Source organism: Hyla sarda, chromosome 3 (genome assembly GCF_029499605.1).
Source record: "Hyla sarda isolate aHylSar1 chromosome 3, aHylSar1.hap1, whole genome shotgun sequence".
Lineage (NCBI taxonomy): Eukaryota > Metazoa > Chordata > Amphibia > Anura > Hylidae > Hyla > Hyla sarda.
In genome coordinates this window covers 371,374,201-371,397,264 of record NC_079191.1, presented here as the reverse complement: position 1 = coordinate 371,397,264, position 23,064 = coordinate 371,374,201, and the positions used below count along the sequence as shown (strand labels likewise).

Sequence of the window (23,064 nt, the reverse complement as noted above, 5' to 3'; positions counted from 1 at the left end):
GACAGGTTTTTGAAAGAAATTTGCTGTTTTTCTATTCCTGCCCCTTTAAAAGGCCACTAGTCGGCAAGCAGGCTCACTTTTCCCACCAGCACTTTGCGCAGGCTCACTTTTCCCACCAGCACTTTGCGCAGGCTCTTTTTCCCCACCAGCACTTTGCGCAGGCTCTTTTTTCCCACCAGCACTTTGCGCAGGCTCTTTTTTCCCCAAGCAGCACTTTGCGCAGGCTCTTTTTTCCCCAAGCAGCACTTTGCGCAGGCTCTTTTTTCTCCCAGTGTCAGCTGGGAGTTAGTCAAGTGATCGGACGTGCAGGTGTGAGCAGGTCCGAACCTCCCTCGGTGATACCTTTGCTCTCTCCTCCCTCACCTCTGATGTTTCTCCTAGCTGCAGGGGTCCGGACCATTGCTCGTGCCCAAAGGTAAGAGCTCTGCGAGGCACTGGTGAGATGCTAGTGCTGCTAGCTTTCAGTCACATAAAATACTGTATCAATTTGAACAAAAAAAAAAAAAAAAAAAGAGTACAGAGTTTATTCATACCTGGGCTCTTGCCCTGCTGGGGAACATCCCCTGGGCAGTTGGCATATGCCAGGAATCTTAATGAGAAGCCCTATCTAGCATTGGGTTTATTTTTACCCAATTATCTGCTGACATGTTCTGGAAATCCTTTTAAGAGGTGCGATTATAAAAAGGTAGCTCACCATAACGCTTGAAGATAGACACTATCCACATAATCAAATACAGGAGCCGAAAGTGACGCTGCCACCAGTATTAACTGGACTGCGGTGTTCATCTATAAAGATTGACAAAAGATAAATTGGATTTCTTAAAGACAAATTCACAGTCTATGAATTATTAAAGGGTTTGTCCAGTTGTTGTCTGTTTAATATATTTAAATAGGAATTCAGCCCATGTTTACTTGTTCTTGTGGCCATCTTCAATAGAAAATGCACTCAAACAACCAACTTTGTGTACCAATTTCAATACTTTTACTTCACATGTTAGTCTTCATACGAACAACTTTCTTGTACATAGAAACAGCATATATGAACACAATTGATATTCACCCAGTGCTTTTAGTCGCTGATTCGGATATGCAGCTTTTGGTTCAACTTCTTATGCCCCAGGCGGAGCTCAGTGTTGGAATGTCCATAGTAGCTGCACACCTTGCTTTACTCTGGAAGCAGCGTCTGGGAGCTCACCAGCAGGTGAGCTTGATTGGCGACGTTTCAGGATCTCTCCCTTTCTCAAGTACCGCATGAACGCACATCGGTTCAATATTAGGAAAAACTTCCTCTTGCATAGTGTGTCACGTAATTTTTCACACAAACACAATAGCAATCCAGATTTAGTGAAACTTGTCATCATTGATGTTATTCCTACAGACCAGAGAGATCGTTTTCGCAAACTGATCCATAGAGTCCTACTGGATCTTTAACCTGTTGGGGACGAAGGGCGTATCCATACGCCCGTGGGAATTTCGGTTCCCGCTGCGCGCCGGGCGGGGACCGGGCCGGGGTGACTGCTGATATCTATCAGCAGGCACCCCGTGCAAATGCCCAGGGGGGTCATTAGACCCCCCCATGTCGGCGATCGGCGCAAATCGCAAGTGAATTCACACTTGCGATTTGCGCCGATTCCGGGTCATTGAGGGTCTATGGTGACCCGGAATAGAAGGGGGATCGCGGTTGTCTAAGACAACTACGATCCCCCTACAGCGATAGGAGTGAGGTGGCAGGGGTGCCACCCCTCCTATCACTGCTATTGGTGGTCTAGACGTGACCACCAATAGCAGATCAGGGGCGGAGGGGTTTACTTTCGTTTTCCCCATCCTGCCCACCCACAATAGGCGGGGCAGGACGGGGAAAACGACAGGGACCGAATGCCGAAGGTCCACTTACCCCTCCGGAGGCTGCGGGCGACTGTGATCGGCGACTGAGATCGGCGCGTGCGGCAGAAGAGGACGGCTCCCTGGATCCTACGGAAGCCGGTAAGTTGCCTAGCAACATCTGGAGGGCTACAGTCTGAGACTGTAGCCTTCCAGATGTTGCAAAACTACAACTCTCAGCATGCCCAGACAGCTGTTTGAGCATGCTGGAATCTGTAGTTTTGCAACAGCTGGAGGGCTGCAGTTTGAGACCACTATATAGTGGTCTCTAAACTGTATCCCTCCAGATCTTGCAAAAACTACAACTCCTAGCATGCTCAAACAGCTCTTTGCTGACTGGACATGCTGGGATTTGTAGTTTTGCAACATCTGAAGGGTCACAGTTTGGAAATCACTGGGCAGTGGTCTATAAACTGTAGCCCTCCAGATGTTGCAAAACTGCAAATCCCAGCATGCTGAAACAGCAAACAGCTGTCTCGGCATGCTGGGAGTTGTAGGTGCATAACCTCCAGCTGTTTCATAACTACATCTCCCAGCATGCCCTTTGGCGATTAGTACATGCTGGGAGTTGTAGTTTTGCAATAGCGGGAGGCACACTGTCGGTGCATGCTTGGAGTTGTGGTTTTGAAACAGCTGGAGGTTTGTTCCCCCATGTGAACATACAGGGTACATTCACACGGGCAGGTTTACAGTAAGTTTCCTGCTTCAAGTTTGGTCTGTGGCAAATTTTTTGCCGCAGCACAAACTCCTAGCGGGAAACTCACCGTAACCCGCCAGTGCGAATGTACCCTAAAAACACTACACTACCACATAATAAAGAGTAAAACACTACATATACACCCCCTTACACTGTCCCCCCCAATAAAAATGAAAAACGAATTGTACGGCAGGGTTTCCAAAACGGAGCCTCCAGCTGTTGCAAAACAACTCCCCCCAGCATTTCTGGACAGCCACTGACTGCCCAGGCATTCTAGGAGTTAAGCAACAGCTGAAGGCACCCTGTTTGGGAATCACTGGCGTAGAATACCCCTATGTCCACCCCTATGCAATTCCTAATTTAGTCCTCAAATGCGCATGGTGCTCTCTCACTTCAGAGCCCTGTCGTATTTCAAGGAAACAGTTTAGGGCCACATATGGGGTATTTCTGTAATCGGGAGAAATTGCACTACAAATTTTGGGGGGCTTTTTCTCCTTTTACAACTTATGAAAAGGAAAAGTTGGGAGTTACACCAGCCTGTTAGTGTAAAAAAAAAAAAAATGCCCCATACTTTTTATTTTCACAAGCAGTAAAAGGAAAAAAAATAAAAATAAAATTTGTAACGCAATTTCTCCTGAGTACGGAATTACCCCATATGTAGGCGTAAAATGCTCTGCGGGCGCACAACAAGGCTCAGGAGTGAGAGCGCACCATGTATATTTGAGGCCTAAATTCGTGATTTGCACAGGGGTGGCTGATTTTACAGTGGTTCTGACATAAACGTAAAAACAAATACCCATATGTGACCCCATTTTGGAAACTACACCCCCCACGGAACGTGACAAGGGGTATAGTGAGCATTTACACCCCACAGGTGTTTGACGAATTTTCATTAAAGTTGGATGGGAAAATGAAAAAAAAAATGTTTTCACTATAATGCTGGTGTTACCCTAAATTTTTCATTTTCACAAGGGAAAATAGGAAAAAAGCCCCCCAAAATTTGTAACCCCATTTCCTCTGAGTAAGAACATACCCCATATGTGGATGTAAAGTGCTCTATGGGTGCACTACAATGCTCAGAAGAGAAGGAGCGCCATTGGGATTTTGAAGAGAAAATGTGTCTGGAATTGAAGGCCACATGAGTTTATAAAGCCCCCATAGAGCCAGAACAATGGACCCCCCCACATGTGACCCCATTTTGGAAACTACACCCTCACAGAATTTAATAAGGGGTACAGTGAGCATTCACATGACAGATTTTTGGAACAGTGGTCCGTGAAAATGAAAAATTTTATTTTTCATTTGCACAGTCCACTGTTACAAAGATCTGTTCAATGCCAGTGGGGTGTAAATACTCACTGCACCCCTTATTAAATTCTGTGAGGGTGTAGTTTCCAAAATGGGGTCACATGTGGGGGGGTCCACTGTTCTGGCACCACAGGGGGCTTTGTAAACGCACATGGCCCCTGACTATCATTCCAAACGAATTCTCTTTCCAAAAGCTCAATGGCGCTCCTCCTCTTCTGAGCATTGTATTTCGCCCGCAGAGCATTTTACATCCTAACATGGGGTATTTCCATACTCAGAGAAGGGGTTACAAATTTTGGGGGGCATTCTCTCCCATAACCCTTTGTAAAAATGGTAAATTTGGGGAAGAAACTGCACTTTAGTGAAAAAAATTTTTTTTTCATTTACACATCCGATTTTAACGAAAAGTCGTCAAACACCTGCGTGGTGTTAAGGCTCACTGGACCCCTTGTTACATGCCTTGAGGGGTGTAGTTTCCAAAATGGTATGCCATGTGGGGTTTTCTGCTGTTCTGGCACCATAGGGGCTTCCTAAATGTGACATGTCCCCCAAAAACCATTTCAGCAAAACTCACTCCAAAATTCCATTGTTGCTCCTTCCCTTCTGAGCCCTCTACTGCGCCCGCCGAACACTTGACATACACATATGAGGAATTTCCTTACTCGAGAGAAATTGGGTTACAAATTTTTGGAGGCTTTTTCTCCTATTACCACTTGTAAAAAATTCAAAAACTGGGTCTACAAGAACATGAGAGTGTAAAAAATGAAGATTTTGAATTTTCTCCTTCGCTTTGCTGCTATTCCTGTGAAACACCTAAAGGGTTAACAATCTTACTGAATATCATTTTGGATACTTTGAGGGGTGCAGTTTATATAATTGGGTCATTTGTGGGGTATTTCTAATAGGAAGGCCCTTCAAATCCACTTCAAACCTGAACTGGTCCCTGAAAAATTTCGATTTTGAAAATGTTGTGAAAAATTGGAAAATTGCTGTTGAACTTTGAAGCCCTCTGATGTCTTCCAAAAGTAAAAACATGTCAACTTTATGATGCAAACATAAAGTAGACATATTGTATTTGTGAATCAATATATAATTTATTTGGAATGTCTATTTTCCCTACAAGCAGAGAGCTTCAAAGTTAGAAAAATGCAAAATTTTCACATTTTTCATAAAGTATCGACAAAAATTTACCACTACCATAAAGTAGAATATGTCACGAAAAAACTCTCTCTGAATCAAATTTATAAGTAAAAGCATCCCAGAGTTATTAATGCTTAAAGTGACAGTGGTCAGATTTGCAAAAAATGCTCCCGTCCTTAGGGTTATAATGGGCTCCGTCCCCAAAGGGTTAAACTTAAATGTCTCCACCCTGATGGGTTAAATGAGACAATTGAAAATATTACATAATATTAGCATGATCAGTGTTCCTTTTGCTGTCTGATTTCTATAGCAATTTATGTTTGTAATTGATTTATGTATTTTTTATATTTATATTTTTATATACACTTACTTTTTTGTGTTGTCTGTATTGTAGCCCGTTTCATTACTTCCGTCTGTGCGCCGTGACTGATGACCATTTCCAGTTTGGCACAGACGGAGAAATCACCTAATGTGAGTTGATTATACTCTTTTGTTTGTTTTTTTGTATAAATATGTTCTTGTGTTAATATTTGCCATGAACTTGAGAAAGACGCCCGACCTGGCATCGAAACGCGTTCTGCAAATAAACGATATTGCTTATACATTTATAACTCCTCATCCTTTCTGCGCCTTTTGAAGTCCCTTGGGAGTATTTGGAGGTTGCTGTATTTCTCAAGCCTCGCTGAAAGGGAGAGATCCTGAAACGTCGCCAATCAAGCTCACCTGCGGGTGAGCTCCCAAACGCTGCTTCCAGAGTAAAGCAAGGTGTGCAGCTACTATGGACATTCCAACACAGAGCTCCGGCTGGGGCATAAGAAGTTGAACCAAAAGCTGCATATCCGAATCAGCGACTAAAAGCACTGGGTGAATATCAATTGTGTTCATATATGCTGTTTCCATGTACAAGAAAGTTGTTCGTATGAAGACTAACATGTGAAGTAAAAGTATTGAAATTGGAACACAAAGTTGGTTGTTTGAGTGCATTTTCTATTGAAGATTGCTATACTGAGATGTGGACACTCAGATGCACTACATAACACCCGTGTGCTAATACACACCCACAACCCTATACAGCCGTGGTCTCCAACCTGCGGACCTCCAGATGTTGCAAAACTACAACTCCCAGCATGCCCGGACAGCCAACGGCTGGGAATTGTAGTTTTGCAACATCTGGAGGTCTGCAGGTTGGAGACCACTGCTATATAGAGTCAAGTTGTTCTTGTGGCCCCCTGGTGGGCTGTGGTTACACTGCAGCAATGATAATTTACTATTCAGACACAAGAATACTGCAGCCAAATCACTAGCTGCAACAGTAGTGTCAGTATGTACAGAACATTAGAGATGAGCGAACTTACAGTAAATTCGATTCGTCACAAACTTCTCGGCTCGGCAGTTGATGACTTTTCCTGCATAAATTAGTTCAGCTTTCAGGTGCTCCGGTGGGCTGGAAAGGTGGATACAGTCCTAGGAGACTCTTTCCTAGGACTGTATCCACCTTTTCCAGCCCACCGGAGCACCTGAAGGCTGAACTAATTTATGCAGGAAAAGTCATCAACTGCCGAGCCGAGAAGTTCGTGACGAATCGAATTTACAGTAAGTTCGCTCATCTCTACAGAACATCATTGCAGTGAACAAAGATCAGGAAGGGGGCAGAAGTCCTGTAGACATTGTGGATTTATTGGGGGGGATACATGCGGGTGTATAGACATGAACCATATATTTATGTCCTATCATATATTGGATGCTTTATATATTTGTTATTGTCTGTTTGTAAACCAGTGACTGCTGAGTATTAAAATTAGGAATTCAGCCATTTTAATACTCAGCAGTCACTGGTTTACAAACAGACAGACAATAACAAATATATGAAGCATCCAATATATGACATGACATAAATGTATGGTTCATGTCTATACACCCGCATATACACAATGCATTGGGACAGTCTTCAGACACTTTTTTCACATTGTGTTGTGCACTTGTGCGAAAATTTAAAAAACAAGTTTTCATATAATTCTGCACTCAAATACCCCATGACGACAAAGTGAAAAGTAAAAGGTTAGAAATCTTTGAAGATTTATTGAAAAGGAAAAACTAAAGTCTTGCATTAACACAAAGTATTCAGACCCTTTACACCAGTGGGCTCAAACTCGTGGCCCTCCTGATGTTGCAAAACTTCAACTCCCAGCATTCCTGGACAGCCATTGGCTGCAGCTAACGGCAGTAGTAACGAGGATCGGTAAGGCGCCCTGCGCCTCGTGGAGCCAGCATCCTGCTTTAAGCCTTACCGATCCTGGTTAATACTACAGCCGGAGGGCAGCAGATATGTCGCTTTCTTACATGTGCCTACACACAACTTTTTGGGGTGAGCGGCTTTCATGCCTTCCCTTTTTATTGTTTTATATCTCTTTTAATACACCATGGAGCGCTCTTACTTTTATTTTCAGCTAACGGCTGTAGGGCATGCTAGGAGATGAAGTTTTGCAACATCTGGAGGGCCACAAGTTTGAGACCCCTGATTTACACAGTTCTTAGTTAAAGCCCATTTGGCAGAGATAACAGCCTCCGGTCTCCGGCTGAGGACTGAATGCTTGCACACCTAAATTTGGGGTTTTTCTAACGTTCTCTGAAGATCCTCTCTAGAGATGTTCTATTGGGTTTAACCCTTAGGGGGCACAATTTACATTTTAGTTTTTTTCCTCCTCTCCTTTTAAAAGGCGCAACTCTAATTTTTCCACTTACAGACCCATATGAGGGCTTGTTTTTTGCGTGACTACGTGTACAATGACACCTTTAATTTTACCATAAAATGTACAGCAAAACCAAAAAATTATTTGTGGGGAAATTGATAAGAAAACCGCAATTTTACAATTAGTATGCATAAAATTGTCCTTTTCTGACCCCCTTTTAACTTTTTATTTATTTATTTGTACATTTTAAGCGTTTACTCTGCGGGATCATAAACATATTTTAATAGTTCAGACAATTACACACACGGCAATACCAAATAAGTATTATTTGTATTCAATAATTTTTTTGTTTGGAGATTAAAAAAAAAATCTTATTAGGGGAGGGGGTTTTATATAATTTTAGAGACTTTTTAAGTACCCATAGATTACTTTTATATACAATCATTAGATTGCATTCACAGTATAATGCTATACCTATGGCATAGCATTACACACTGAGATCAGCTTAGGGTGCTTTCACACCACGTTTTCTGCCTAATCCGGCTGGGGGAGGGGAACACTGTGTGCTCCCGTACCCCAGCCGGACCTGCGCTGAAATCCATTGACTTTAATGAGCCGACCGGGGGTCACTGTTTGACTCCTGTCGGCTCATTTTCTACCCGTATCCTGTTTTTGTGACCGGACATAAAACAGTAGTATACTACGGTTTTAGCACCGGTCAGAAAACCGGATACGGGTTGAAAATGAGCCGATCGAAGTCAAACAATGACTCCAGTCGGCTCATTAAAGTCAAAGGATTTCAGCGCGGGTCCGGGAGTGTACAGTTTTCCCCTCTCTGTTAGATCCAGCAGCCGTACGCTGAAAACGTGGTGTGAGAGCGCCCAAAGCCAGGCTGCAGTGACCCGGCAGCAGGAGGCATATAAGGGGACCTCTGCTATTTTAGCTCATCGTACCCCGATGAGATCCACTGAGCTAGCTGGAAACTTTTACTTTCACCTTAGACGTTGTAATTGTGATTGATCATAACGTCTAAGAGGATAATGACTGGTAGTGGCGGGATCACCATTGCCCGTCATTAGCAGGGAGTGTCTGGCTACTGATGGTAGCTGACAAAGAGCACAGCTCCTGCACTCCCTTCAAAGTGTCTTAATTCTCCAGGACTTACATTTAGGCCCTGGTGCTTTAGGTCCAGGACGTCAAGGGCATAAATTTACACCCTGCTTCCTTAACAGGTTAAGAGAGGGCTCTGGCTGTGCCACTCAAGGGCACTGTGGCCCAGATTTAACAAATTGTGGGAGAAAAACTGGAGTGATTTTCCCATAGCAACCAATCACGGGCCAGCTTTCACTTTACCAGAGCTCACTGCTGAGCTGTGATTGGTCGCTGTGGAAAAATCCCTCACACAGTTTTATAAATCTCCCCCACAGTGTGTGCTTATGGCCACTCTCATGATCAAGTTTTCGTTAGGAATCGCTCTGTACTTTGCGCCGATCAGCTTTCCCTTAACCCTATTCCAGCTGTTGAAAGACACCCCTACAGTATGATGCTGCCACCACCATGCTTCACTGTAGGGATGGTATTGGGCAGGTGATGAGTAGCCTCTGGTTTCCTCCAGACATGACAAATAGAATTGAGGTTAAAAAAAAGTCCAGACTTGTTTTCATCAGAACAGAGAATCCTGCTTCTCACAGTCCGAGAGTCCTTTAAATGGGCACGGTCATTAAACATGATTTTTAAGATTTGATTTCTTATACCAAATAAATATGGTATTTTGTAATTGGCTTCCATTAAAATAAAAAAGGTTTTATTAGTTTTTCTGCTGTATACTTCTGGCCACCCTTCTTGGCCAGAACATATTCTCTGGTCAAAATTTCAGGATTTTGGTCTCCTGCTTTTAATGTCTGGAGACCAAAGTCAGGAAGTGTTTCTCTGCACTGAGCTTGATTGACAGCTGCAAAGAGCCTCACCAAAAGATACACAAACTAAAAGCTGCTGCACAGAGCTTTATATCTTCTATTCATCACAGCACTGCAACGATGTGAGGGCAGAAGTGGTCCCCCAGCAGGCTTCAGTGATGTGATGCCTGCTGGGAAATGCCCACTTTCTTCTGCTGGGCAAGAAGTGCGCAAGAATAAAAGGAAAGATACAAAGCTTTTTAAAGCTCAGAATTTTTTTTTTTTTTTTTTTTTTTTTTTAAAGGGGTACTCCGCTGCTCATAGTTTGGAACAGTTTTTTCCAAAAGCCGAGCAGCGGAGTACCCCTTTAACCACTTAAGGACCAATGACGTCCTGGGACGGGCAGAGATCGGAACGGCATGCCAGCTAAAAATCGGTCAGCAGGCATGCCGTGCAAATGCCTAGGGGGGTCCCGGGACCCCCGCATGTCGGCGATCGCAGACCCTATTCCGGGCTGATCGGGTCTCTGGTGACCCGATCACCCGGAAAATAGGGATGCTCGGACCTGTCAGTGACAGGCCCCAGCATCCTGCAGGGTAGGAGTGAGGTCGCAATGCTGCGATCTCCTCCCATCCCCTGCCATTGGTCAGAACTGATTCTGACCAATGGCAGAGCAGGACGGTGGGTTGCCATGGAAACCCCTGTTCTGCCCACCCCTGGATGTCAGGCAGAACGGGGGGAGAACATGGAGGCCGGTACCTGGAGGAGAAGACTCGTGGGGCCCGGCAATCATCGCAGATATTCACCGGAGATCCCGGCTCAGGTAGGGAATCAACGGTGGGGGGGAGAAATGAAACTGAAAGTAAAGTGATTTTTACTGTGGTAACCACTAGGAAGGCCGAACTGCAACTCCCATCATGCCCAGACAGCCAAAGGCTGTCTGGGCATGCTGGGAGTTGTAGTTTTGCAACATCTGAAGGGTCACAGTTTGGGGACCACTGTTACAGTGGTGCCCAAACTGTAGCCCTCCAGATGTTGCCAAACTACAACTCTCAGCATGCCTAGACTGCCTAGGCATGCTGGGAGTTGTAGTTCTGTAATATCTGTCCCTTCAGATTTTGCAATTTTCATGACATTTTTGAAAATTGCTGCTCTACTTTGAAGCCCTCTAATTTTTTCAAAAAGTAAAAATATGTCCATTTTATAATGACAACATAAAGTGGACATATTGTATTTGTGAATAAAAATAACATTTGGAATATCCATTTTCCTTACAAGCAGAGAGCTTCAAAGTTAGAAAAATGCTACATTTTCAAAATTTTCATGAAATTTTGGAATTTTTCACAAAACAAGGATGCAAGTAATGCCGAAAATTTACCACCAAAATAAAGTAGAATATGTCACGAACAAACAAACAATCTCAGAATCAGAATATTCGGTAAAAGCATCTTAGAGTTATTAATGCTTAAAGTGACGGTGGTCAGGTGTGCAAAATGCTAAGGTGTAAAATGGCCTGGTCCTTAAGAGGTTAAGGGTGGGAGTATTAGGAGTAGTTAGGGAACATAGCCTGAGTGAGTTAGCCTGTCTCCGAGCTTTACAGGCAGTTCTTTCCCTCTCATAGCTTGGGTTTTGCTCCGATGTGATTGTCAGCTGTAAGATCTTATATAGACAGGGCTGTGTCTTTCCAAATTCTGTCCAATCAACAAAATATACCACAGGGGACTCCCATCAAGGTGTAAAAGCATCACAGAGATCAGTGTCACTGCAAAGGGTCTGAATACTTATTTCCATGTGAAGTTTTAGTTTTTAATAAATTACCAAACAGTTATACAATTCTGTTTTCACTTTTTGATTTGGTAATGAGTGCAGATTGAAATTATTTTTAATTTACCAAGGCTGCAATATTGCAAAATGAGAAAGTGACATTTGCAATTATTACTACTAACAGGGAACAATAGACTTCCTGGTCATGTTAATTATCTATATGAAGGGATATCATGGTAAGGGACAAGTACATCATTAAATGGCTGCCAGTAGCTGTTATGTCACACAAAAAAAAAAAAAAAAGCCATGTAAATAGACATGGATGGATATATTCTTACCTTACTGATAAACGTTGGCTCTAACTGAGCAGTTACATGGCAAGGGTTAAAATATCTGCCAAGAGTTCTCTACAGGTAAAGAGGAATCAAAGAATTGACGGATGTTAAAAGATCTGGATCACATTTTAAAAAAAATATTCAATCCTATGGAAGAACAAAACCAAACCCCTAACTCCTGGGCAATAAAAGATTCCTGCATACTGTTTTATTATTGAGCTCAATGTATGAACAGTATACTGTAAGCTCCCTCTAGTGGTGGTTACAGACAGGACACATTTTACCATTTGGTGCTCTGGCCATCAAATAGATCTTAGGCTATGTTTACACAGAAGAATTTTTGCACGGAATTCTGCAGTAAATTACATAAAAATTACTTGCCCATTCACTTCAATGGCCTTCCTGCAGAGGAAATTCTGCAGCAGAAATTCTGCTGTGTGAATGAGACAGCGGAATCCCATTGAAGTGTATTGGCTATAAATTCATGCTGAATTTTCATGCAGAATTCTATGCAGAAATTCTGCTGTGTAAACGCGGCCCAAGCGTTCTTGCCACGTCTGGAGGCAGACTCGTAGCTCAAGACAAGCCCCGTGATGATGCCATCAGGAGACGTATGTCTGGAATTCCCATGCAAATCAATGGGAATTCCTGACTCATGTCACCTGATTGCTTTACCTTGGGCAAGAGATTTAAACATATCATACCGCCTCCATCATAACAGGAGCGCCTAAAGAAATTACTTTAACATAGGTTAACATAATACAAAACAGCTAAAAAGTTTTCATGGTGTCCCTTTCAGTGGTTGTGGAAGCCAAAAACACAGCAACCAATTTTTTATTCTGGCAGTCAGTAGGTGTACAAAAGCTTCTCTAGTTGTGACTTCTTTATTGTTTCTAGATCAGGGTAGTCAACTATTTTTTGGGAGGGTCCGCTTATTAAGGTCTGCCATCTGGTAAAGGTCCGAGCTGAACGCTAAGGCCTGGTTCACCTCAGTGCCATGAAGGAAATGGCAAACGAGCACCTGAAGTGTGGAGGATGTATGACCTGAATACTGTCACAAACTATACCCCTGAATACATTACTGCCACACATTGTACCCCTGAAAATAATTCAGAAACACACTGTACCCCCTGAATATAATACTGCCACACGCTATGCCCCCAAACACATTTGACAAACACTGTGCCATGTACCGTCTATTTGTACCTCTGCATCCCCACAATGAACGACGCCACTGTGCCCCCCACAATGAACGACGCCACTGTGCCCCCCACAATGAACGACGCCACTGTGCCCCCCACAATGAACGACGCCACTGTGCCCCCCACAATGAACGACGCCACTGTGCCCCCCACAATGAACGACGCCACTGTGCCCCCCACAATGAACAACGCCACTGTGCCCCCCACAATGAACAACGCCACTGTGCCCCCCACAATGAACAACGCCACTGTGCCCCCCACAATGAACAACGCCACTGTGACTCTCCAGCTGGTGCAAATTACAACTCCCATCATGCACAGGCAGAAGGTCATGATGGGAGCTACAGTTCTACAATAACTGGAGAGTCACAGGTGGGGGAACACTTGGCTCCCATCCCAGGTCCCGCTGCTCTGGACTCTTTTTGTCAGGCCTGGCCAGAGCAGATTATGCATGCAGCGCTAATTGCGCTGCCTGCATCACAGGAGAAGCGCTGCTGGGCAGAGAACAAACAGCGTTCCCTCACTCCAGGCCTCAGCTATTCATTTGTTTCGGTGTCTTAAAGACACTGCTACAAATGAAAAGGGGGAGATCGTCTGGAGGTCCGGATGACTGGCGGCCCCGGTCCGGATTAAGGTACATCTAGTTGAGTACCCCTGCTCTAGACCCTACAGTGTTCTACCAACATGCATTATGGATTAGGTTTGGAATATACATAATTAAGGTATGTGCACACTTTTCATATACTTACTGGAGGTGGAAGGGTTTTATAGCGGACATAAAAAACAGAACCAATCAAGGCAATGTCCCTCAGAATGATCATGACTGTCAGAGGAACTGAAAAGCAAGCAAACTAGATATTACAGTGCAGCACGAGTATTGTAAAATCTAGACTATTTCACACAAAGCAAGTCTGAATTGGAGAGGTTACAATATCATTACAAAATGTATTCCAGCTTATAATATTTACACCTATACACAGAGGTCAATCCCCCACCATCAGAGAACAGGTCTTTGCTATCTTCGGAGGCTCAGAAGGAGGAGCGGTGTACGTGCGCATCCTACCACTTCACTCAGACCCTATGCTGTGATTAAAAGGGGTATTCCAGCTTTAGACATTTTATCCCCTATCCAAAAGGATAGTGGGATAAGATGTCTGATCGCTGGGACCCAGTAATCTTTAAACCAGAATGTAACTGCTAAAAGAAGAAAACGATATTCCTTCATCAACTATTTCCAAGTAGGGAGTGCTATAATGTTATACAAGCACATCCGTTCACATAAGAAATGTTGTATCAAGGCACATTCAACCTGATGTGACTAACCATCTGGTGGTCACTCAACATACAATTACTCCCAACATACAATTACATCCTATGGTGGTGACTGAAATACCCAACGCGTTTCTATCGCCTATTACAGCGATGTCATCAGGGGAGATAACACAGGAGTCAATCAAGAAGGACCGTCAGGGTATGTATCACCTGAACGGACTCACACAAGGGGCCACAACATGCCAATGCGCATATCATGCGGTGGCCTCTTGTTTGCAATACTTAGATATATAAAAGTATCAACAAAATACTTTACAAAGCCATATGGATATATCTCCTGAGGTCTGGTGCCAATGGGGGCCTATCTCAACACCTCCAATTGATTGACTCCTGTGTTATCTCCCCTGATGACATCGCTGTAATAGGAGATAGAAACGCGTTGGGTATTTCAGTCACCACCATAGGATGTAATGGTATGTTGGGAGTAATTGTATGTTGAGTGACCACCAGATGGTTAGTCACATCAGGTTGAATGTGCCTTGATACAACATTTCTTATGTGAACGGATGTGCTTGTATAACATTATAGCACTCCCTACTTGGATAGAGTTGAAGGAATATAGTTTTCTTCTTTTAGCAGTTACATTCTGGTTTAAAGATTACTGTGTACAAAACAGCACTATTTGTACTATATGTATCTTTTATTGAGGATATTTTAAACCACCTCTATCACTGGTGTAGGTCAGCTGGTGTTATTATATACATGATTTTTGGCTTTTGATTGGATCGGTCGTGTACAGGACCTTACTGGTGTGCAGTCTGTTTTTCTAATTTTTTGCGCCGTGATCTGAAGTTTTAAACGGTACCATTTTTGTTTTGATCGGACTTTTTGATTGCATTTTATTCCTTTTTTTATGGTATGAAAAGTGACCAAAAAGACGCTATTGTGGAATTTTTTTGCGCGTACGCCATTTACCGTGCGGTTTTAATTTATTATATATTTTTAGAGTTTGGACATTTAAGCACGCGGCGATATATGTTTATTTTTATTATGTTTATATATTTTTTTTATATGTAATTTGGGAAAAGGGGGGTGATTTAAACTTTTAATAAGGAAGGGGTTAATGTGTGTGTTTTTAAACTATTCTTAAACTTTTTCTTTTTACACTTTTAGTCCCCTTAGGGGACTTTCAGGAGAAATCATTTGATTCCTCATACAGATCAATGGGATTACATACAATCCCATTCATCTGTGTGCTCTGCGCACGAATGATAAAGCCTGGCCCTGCCAGGCTGCATCATTCAGAGAGCCGGAGCTGACACGGAAGGAGAGGTAAGCCCTCAGGCTAACTCAGCAGTGGATCGCCCCCCCCAGCGATCGCGCTGCGGGGGGGGGGGGGGGTTGCGAATCCACCACCCTACTGGACCACCAGGAACTGAATACAGGCACCTTTAGACGCCGCTGTCAACTTTGACAGCGGCGATCTAAAGGGTTAATAGCCGCCCGCAGCGATCGCCGCATGTTGGCTATTAACGCCGGCCCCCAGCTACAGGAATCAGCTGGGGGCCGGCCGGTATGACCAGGCTCGAGTCAGGAGCCCGCGTCATACACGGTTAAGGGCCATTGGACGTGTATAGACGTCCATGTTCCTTAAGAGGTTAAGAGACGTTTTCTTCCCGGCTACGCCCCTTCAAGTGAGAAAGGAGGGTATTTTCATTCACACGGCGGAATATTTGCGGAATGTCCGCTTGGAGGAAAGAAGTTGCGCCATGTGCACAGTACAGCAGAATCCCAACGGTATTACATTTTTCTCCTGAATTCCGCTCATAAATTCCGTTGTATGAACAAAGCCCTGATGTGAAGTGATGCTAAACGGGAAACAAATACACTTTGTGACATCATTTGGCGGGATCTTCCTACCTGGGATTAGATTTGCATACGTTAAGCAGACGTACAGGACACTGATCAGGATTTTGTCCGCTAGTGGATCAAGAGCACTTCCCAACGCTGACTTCTGATTGGCCCAATTCCTTGCAATATATCCATCCAACTATAGAGAGAGAAAACACACTGGAAAGTCAGTAACCCAACTGGTCATCGGGACAACACAGCTGCAGATCAGATTAACATATCCCTCCAAGCTTGCCTGTGCCCTCAGACTAGGCATGTTTATGGGTAGACCAGGCTAGAACGCGGCCAGCCATATGAATGTGTCACGGGTGTATTGTGGCCAGCTCGGAATGACACAAGTCGTATGGCCAAAAACCACATGCCACACTGCCTGAATCATGCCGCATCCCATCTAATGTAAACAAATGGGGTCACCTTGCCACCCGTCAATCGCCAGAGATGGATTTCTGGTTTTGACCACTTGCAGGTCAACATATAGACCAACCAGGGTGTTTCAAAACTACAACTCCCACAATGCTGGGAGTTGTAGTTTTGCAACAGCTGGAGGCACCCGGGTTGTCTCATCTAGACAGGTCACTCATAATGATCTAATGGTAACTGTTAAAGGGGTAGTCCATTCCTGAAAAACATATCCCCTATAAGGATAGGGGATAAGTTTCGTATCGCAGGGGGTCCGACCGCTGGGGCCCCCAGTGATCTCCTGTATGGGGCCCCGGCAGCCCGCGGGAAGGTGGCGTGTTGACCACTGCACGAAGCAGCGGCCGACACACATCCTCAATACAACTCTATGGCAGAGGCGGAGATTGACGAAGGCAGCGCCGCGGGCTGCCGGGGCCCCGTACAGGAAATCACGGGGGGCCCCAGCGGTGGGACCCCCTGCGATCTGAAACTTGTCCCCTATCCTTAGGATATGGGATATGTTTTTCAGGACTGGACTACTCCTTTAATGGTTACCATTAGATCATTATGTGTGACCTGTCTACATGAGACAACCAGGGTGCCTCCAGCTGTTGCAAAACTACAACTCCCAGCATGGTGGGAGTTGTAGTTTTGCAAAACCATGGTTGGTCTATATGTTAACCTGCAAGTGGCCAAAACCAGAAATCCATCCTTAATAAATCTCTGGGGATTGACGGGTGGCAAGGTGACCTCGCAGGCTGCCGGGGTACCGTACAGATCGCGGGGGGCCCCAGCGGTCGGACCCCCCCCTGTGATCTGAAACTTGTCTCCTATCCTTAGGATAGGGGATGTTTTTCAGGACTGGACTACTCCTTTAAATCTATAATTGCTGATCATGATCCATTGAGGGAGGATATATGAGATCTGTAAACACTTCCAAGCCCCCTCTGTACAGGAAATTCTGGTGACGTCACCTCTGGGGGCTCACATCTGCTGTACGTCAAGAACCGGCAGGAGTAGGGTGGAAAACCCAGATCTCCATATAGCATTGTTCCCCAAACAGGCTGACCGGGCATGCTGGGAGTTGTAGTTTTGCAACAGCTGGAGGCACCCTGTTTGGGAAACACGGCCATATAGGTATTCCAGAGAGACCGAGCATCCTATAATTATGCCATTAATGTCAGTGAAGGCAATACCTCCTTATAAGACTAGGTTCACACTACAGAATTTAAGAGCAAGAATTCCACTCAGAAATTCCAGAGCAACAGAGTCCTATTGCTGTCAATGAGATTCTGCCGCACACTACGGAATTTCAAGCAGGCAGAGCTTTCCACCATTTAAATGTATCCACCCAGAGAATTAACTTGTTCAGTGTTTTTGCTTCATACATTATTGTTGTTTATATGGAGCAGCAGTCCTATTAAAATCTGCAGCATGTCTATTTACATTGTGCACTGGTTGTAGGTAAAATCTGCTAAAACAATCTGTAGGAGTTCTACACCACATTGGATTTGCTTGCAGATTTTATTCTACAAGTAATCTGTGTAGTGTGATTAGATGAATGTACTAAGGACCTGAAGGAGCTCAACACGCACCAAATCTGTTATCCCTGCGAGGACGAAAATCCCAAGTGCAAGGTTAAAGTCTTCTCCAACAATGAGGTAACCGAGGACTGGAGAGAGGCCGATCCTGGTCATGGACAGGAGATTTGGGATCGTCCAGGGGTTTTCATACTGTAAAAGAAAAGAAGTGGAGAGAGTAAGGAATACACCGCCGATCCCTGATCACCTCCTATAAGGGTTAATATAACCGAGCAACAGGTCAGGAGCAGGTACACAAAAGACAACGACATGGGAATAGCAGAAGACAGGTTGTGCTAGTTTATAGTAGCAGTGATGGGAGGAGTAGTAGCTGTATAGTAGTAGCAGTGATGGGAGTAGTAGTAGCTGTATAGTAGTAGCAGTGATGGGAGTAGTAGTAGCTGTATAGTAGTAGCAGTGATGGGAGTAGCAGTAGCTGTATAGTAGTAGCAGTGATGGGAGTAGCAGTAGCTGTATAGTAGTAGCAGTGATGGGAGTAGTAGTAGCTGTATAGTAGTAGCAGTGATGGGAGTAGTAGTAGCTGTATAGTAGTAGCAGTGATGGGAGTAGTAGTAGCAGTGATGGGAGTAGTAGTAGCTGTATAGTAGTAGCAGTGATGGGAGTAGTAGTAGCAGTGATGGGAGCAGTAGTAGCTGTATAGTAGTAGCAGTGATGGGAGCAGTAGTAGCTGTATAGTAGTAGCAGTGATGGGAGTAGTAGTAGCTGTATAGTAGTAGCAGTGATGGGAGTAGTAGTAGCAGTATAGTAGTAGCAGTGATGGGAGTAGTAGTAGCAGTGATGGGAGCAGTAGTAGCTGTATAGTAGTAGCAGTGATGGGAGCAGTAGTAGCTGTATAGTAGTAGCAGTGATGGGAGTAGTAGTAGCTGTATAGTAGTAGCAGTGATGGGAGTAGTAGTAGCAGTATAGTAGTAGCAGTGATGGGAGTAGTAGTAGCAGTGATGGGAGCAGTAGTAGCTGTATAGTAGTAGCAGTGATGGGAGCAGCAGTAGCTGTATAGTAGTAGCAGTGATGGGAGCAGCAGTAGCTGTATAGTAGTAGCAGTGATGGAAGCAGCAGTAGCTGTATAGTAGTAGCAGTGATGGGAGCAGCAGTAGCTGTATAGTAGTAGCAGTGATGGGAGCAGCAGTAGCTGTATAGTAGTAGCAGTGATGGGAGCAGCAGTAGCTGTATAGTAGTAGCAGTGATGGGAGTAGCAGTAGCTGTATAGTAGTAGCAGTGATGGGAGTAGCAGTAGCTGTATAGTAGTAGCAGTGATGGGAGTAGTAGTAGCAGTATAGTAGTAGCAGTGATGGGAGTAGTAGTAGCAGTGATGGGAGTAGCAGTAGCTGTATAGTAGTAGCAGTGATGGGAGCAGCAGTAGCTGTATAGTAGTAGCAGTGATGGGAGCAGCAGTAGCTGTATAGTAGTAGCAGTGATGGGAGCAGCAGTAGCTGTATAGTAGTAGCAGTGATGGGAGTAGCAGTAGCTGTATAGTAGTAGCAGTGATGGGAGTAGCAGTAGCTGTATAGTAGTAGCAGTGATGGGAGTAGCAGTAGCTGTATAGTAGTAGCAGTGATGGGAGTAGCAGTAGCTGTATAGTAGTAGCAGTGATGGGAGTAGCAGTAGCTGTATAGTAGTAGCAGTGATGGGAGTAGCAGTAGCTGTATAGTAGTAGCAGTGATGGGAGTAGCAGTAGCTGTATAGTAGTAGCAGTGATGGGAGTAGCAGTAGCTGTATAGTAGTAGCAGTGATGGGAGTAGCAGTAGCTGTATAGTAGTAGCAGTGATGGGAGTAGCAGCTGTATAGTAGTAGCAGTGATGGGAGTAGCAGTGATGGGAGTAGTAGTAGCTGTAATGGGAGTAGTAGTAGCTGTATAGTAGTAGCAGTGATGGGAGTAGTAGTAGCAGCTGTATAGTAGTAGCAGTGATGGGAGTAGTAGTAGTAGCAGTGATGGGAGTAGTAGTAGCAGTGATGGGAGTAGTAGTAGCTGTAATGGGAGTAGTAGTAGCTGTATAGTAGTAGCAGTGATGGGAGTAGTAGTAGCAGCTGTATAGTAGTAGCAGTGATGGGAGTAGTAGTAGTAGCAGTGATGGGAGTAGTAGTAGCAGTGATGGGAGTAGCAGTAGCTGTATAGTAGTAGCAGTGATGGGAGTAGCAGTAGCAGTGATGGGAGTAGCAGTAGCTGTATAGTAGTAGCAGTGATGGGAGTAGTAGTAGCAGTATAGTAGTAGCAGTGATGGGAGTAGTAGTAGCAGTGATGGGAGTAGCAGTAGCTGTATAGTAGTAGCAGTGATGGGAGTAGTAGTAGCAGTATAGTAGTAGCAGTGATGGGAGTAGTAGTAGCAGTGATGGGAGTAGCAGTAGCTGTATAGTAGTAGCAGTGATGGGAGCAGCAGTAGCTGTATAGTAGTAGCAGTGATGGGAGCAGCAGTAGCTGTATAGTAGTAGCAGTGATGGGAGCAGCAGTAGCTGTATAGTAGTAGCAGTGATGGGAGTAGCAGTAGCTGTATAGTAGTAGCAGTGATGGGAGTAGCAGTAGCTGTATAGTAGTAGCAGTGATGGGAGTAGCAGTAGCTGTATAGTAGTAGCAGTGATGGGAGTAGCAGTAGCTGTATAGTAGTAGCAGTAGCTGTATAGTAGTAGCAGTGATGGGAGTAGCAGTAGCTGTATAGTAGTAGCAGTGATGGGAGTAGCAGTAGCTGTATAGTAGTAGCAGTGATGGGAGTAGCAGTAGCTGTATAGTAGTAGCAGTGATGGGAGTAGCAGTAGCTGTATAGTAGTAGCAGTGATGGGAGTAGCAGTAGCTGTATAGTAGTAGCAGTGATGGGAGTAGCAGCTGTATAGTAGTAGCAGTGATGGGAGTAGCAGTGATGGGAGTAGTAGTAGCTGTAATGGGAGTAGTAGTAGCTGTATAGTAGTAGCAGTGATGGGAGTAGTAGTAGCAGCTGTATAGTAGTAGCAGTGATGGGAGTAGTAGTAGCAGTATAGTAGTAGCAGTGATGGGAGTAGTAGTAGCAGTGATGGGAGTAGCAGTAGCTGTATAGTAGTAGCAGTGATGGGAGTAGTAGTAGCAGTATAGTAGTAGCAGTGATGGGAGTAGTAGTAGCAGTGATGGGAGTAGCAGTAGCTGTATAGTAGTAGCAGTGATGGGAGCAGCAGTAGCTGTATAGTAGTAGCAGTGATGGGAGCAGCAGTAGCTGTATAGTAGTAGCAGTGATGGGAGTAGCAGTAGCTGTATAGTAGTAGCAGTGATGGGAGTAGCAGTAGCTGTATAGTAGTAGCAGTGATGGGAGTAGCAGTAGCTGTATAGTAGTAGCAGTGATGGGAGTAGCAGTAGCTGTATAGTAGTAGCAGTGATGGGAGTAGCAGTAGCTGTATAGTAGTAGCAGTGATGGGAGTAGCAGTAGCTGTATAGTAGTAGCAGTGATGGGAGTAGCAGTAGCTGTATAGTAGTAGCAGTGATGGGAGTAGCAGTAGCTGTATAGTAGTAGCAGTGATGGGAGTAGCAGTAGCTGTATAGTAGTAGCAGTGATGGGAGTAGCAGTAGCTGTATAGTAGTAGCAGTGATGGGAGTAGCAGTAGCTGTATAGTAGTAGCAGTGATGGGAGTAGCAGCTGTATAGTAGTAGCAGTGATGGGAGTAGCAGTGATGGGAGTAGTAGTAGCTGTAATGGGAGTAGTAGTAGCTGTATAGTAGTAGCAGTGATGGGAGTAGTAGTAGCAGCTGTATAGTAGTAGCAGTGATGGGAGTAGTAGTAGTAGCAGTGATGGGAGTAGTAGTAGCAGTGATGGGAGTAGCAGTAGCTGTATAGTAGTAGCAGTGATGGGAGTAGCAGTAGCAGTGATGGGAGTAGCAGTAGCTGTATAGTAGTAGCAGTGATGGGAGTAGTAGTAGCAGTGATGGGAGTAGCAGTAGCTGTATAGTAGTAGCAGTGATGGGAGTAGTAGTAGCAGTATAGTAGTAGCAGTGATGGGAGTAGTAGTAGCAGTGATGGGAGTAGCAGTAGCTGTATAGTAGTAGCAGTGATGGGAGCAGCAGTAGCTGTATAGTAGTAGCAGTGATGGGAGTAGCAGTAGCTGTATAGTAGTAGCAGTGATGGGAGTAGCAGTAGCTGTATAGTAGTAGCAGTGATGGGAGTAGCAGTAGCAGTGATGGGAGTAGCAGTAGCTGTATAGTAGTAGCAGTGATGGGAGTAGTAGTAGCAGTGATGGGAGTAGTAGTAGCAGTGATGGGAGTAGCAGTAGCTGTATAGTAGTAGCAGTGATGGGAGTAGCAGTAGCAGTGATGGGAGTAGTAGTAGCTGTATAGTAGTAGCAGTGATGGGAGTAGTAGTAGCAGTGATGGGAGTAGCAGTAGCTGTATAGTAGTAGCAGTGATGGGAGTAGTAGTAGCAGTATAGTAGTAGCAGTGATGGGAGTAGTAGTAGCAGTGATGGGAGTAGCAGTAGCTGTATAGTAGTAGCAGTGATGGGAGCAGCAGTAGCTGTATAGTAGTAGCAGTGATGGGAGCAGCAGTAGCTGTATAGTAGTAGCAGTGATGGGAGTAGCAGTAGCTGTATAGTAGTAGCAGTGATGGGAGTAGCAGTAGCTGTATAGTAGTAGCAGTGATGGGAGTAGCAGTAGCTGTATAGTAGTAGCAGTGATGGGAGTAGCAGTAGCTGTATAGTAGTAGCAGTGATGGGAGTAGCAGTAGCTGTATAGTAGTAGCAGTGATGGGAGTAGCAGTAGCTGTATAGTAGTAGCAGTGATGGGAGTAGCAGTAGCTGTATAGTAGTAGCAGTGATGGGAGTAGCAGTAGCTGTATAGTAGTAGCAGTGATGGGAGTAGCAGTAGCTGTATAGTAGTAGCAGTGATGGGAGTAGCAGTAGCTGTATAGTAGTAGCAGTGATGGGAGTAGCAGTAGCTGTATAGTAGTAGCAGTGATGGGAGTAGCAGTAGCTGTATAGTAGTAGCAGTGATGGGAGTAGCAGCTGTATAGTAGTAGCAGTGAT

General features: G+C 44.6%; 1 protein-coding gene across 1 annotated transcript in view; it reads right to left on the bottom strand.

The window, feature by feature from the left end:
• The window catches only part of CRLS1 (cardiolipin synthase 1), a 32,211-nt gene that overhangs the window by 1,976 nt on the left and 7,171 nt on the right, over positions 1-23,064 (bottom strand). Inside the window, exons 2-6 of the mRNA XM_056567826.1 lie at positions 18,090-18,227; positions 16,105-16,234; positions 13,662-13,747; positions 11,714-11,782; positions 695-786 (exon numbers count right to left, since the gene is read on the bottom strand). Of these exons, the coding sequence (XP_056423801.1) occupies positions 695-786; positions 11,714-11,782; positions 13,662-13,747; positions 16,105-16,234; positions 18,090-18,227 (515 nt within the window). The remainder of the gene's footprint in view (positions 1-694; positions 787-11,713; positions 11,783-13,661; positions 13,748-16,104; positions 16,235-18,089; positions 18,228-23,064) is intronic.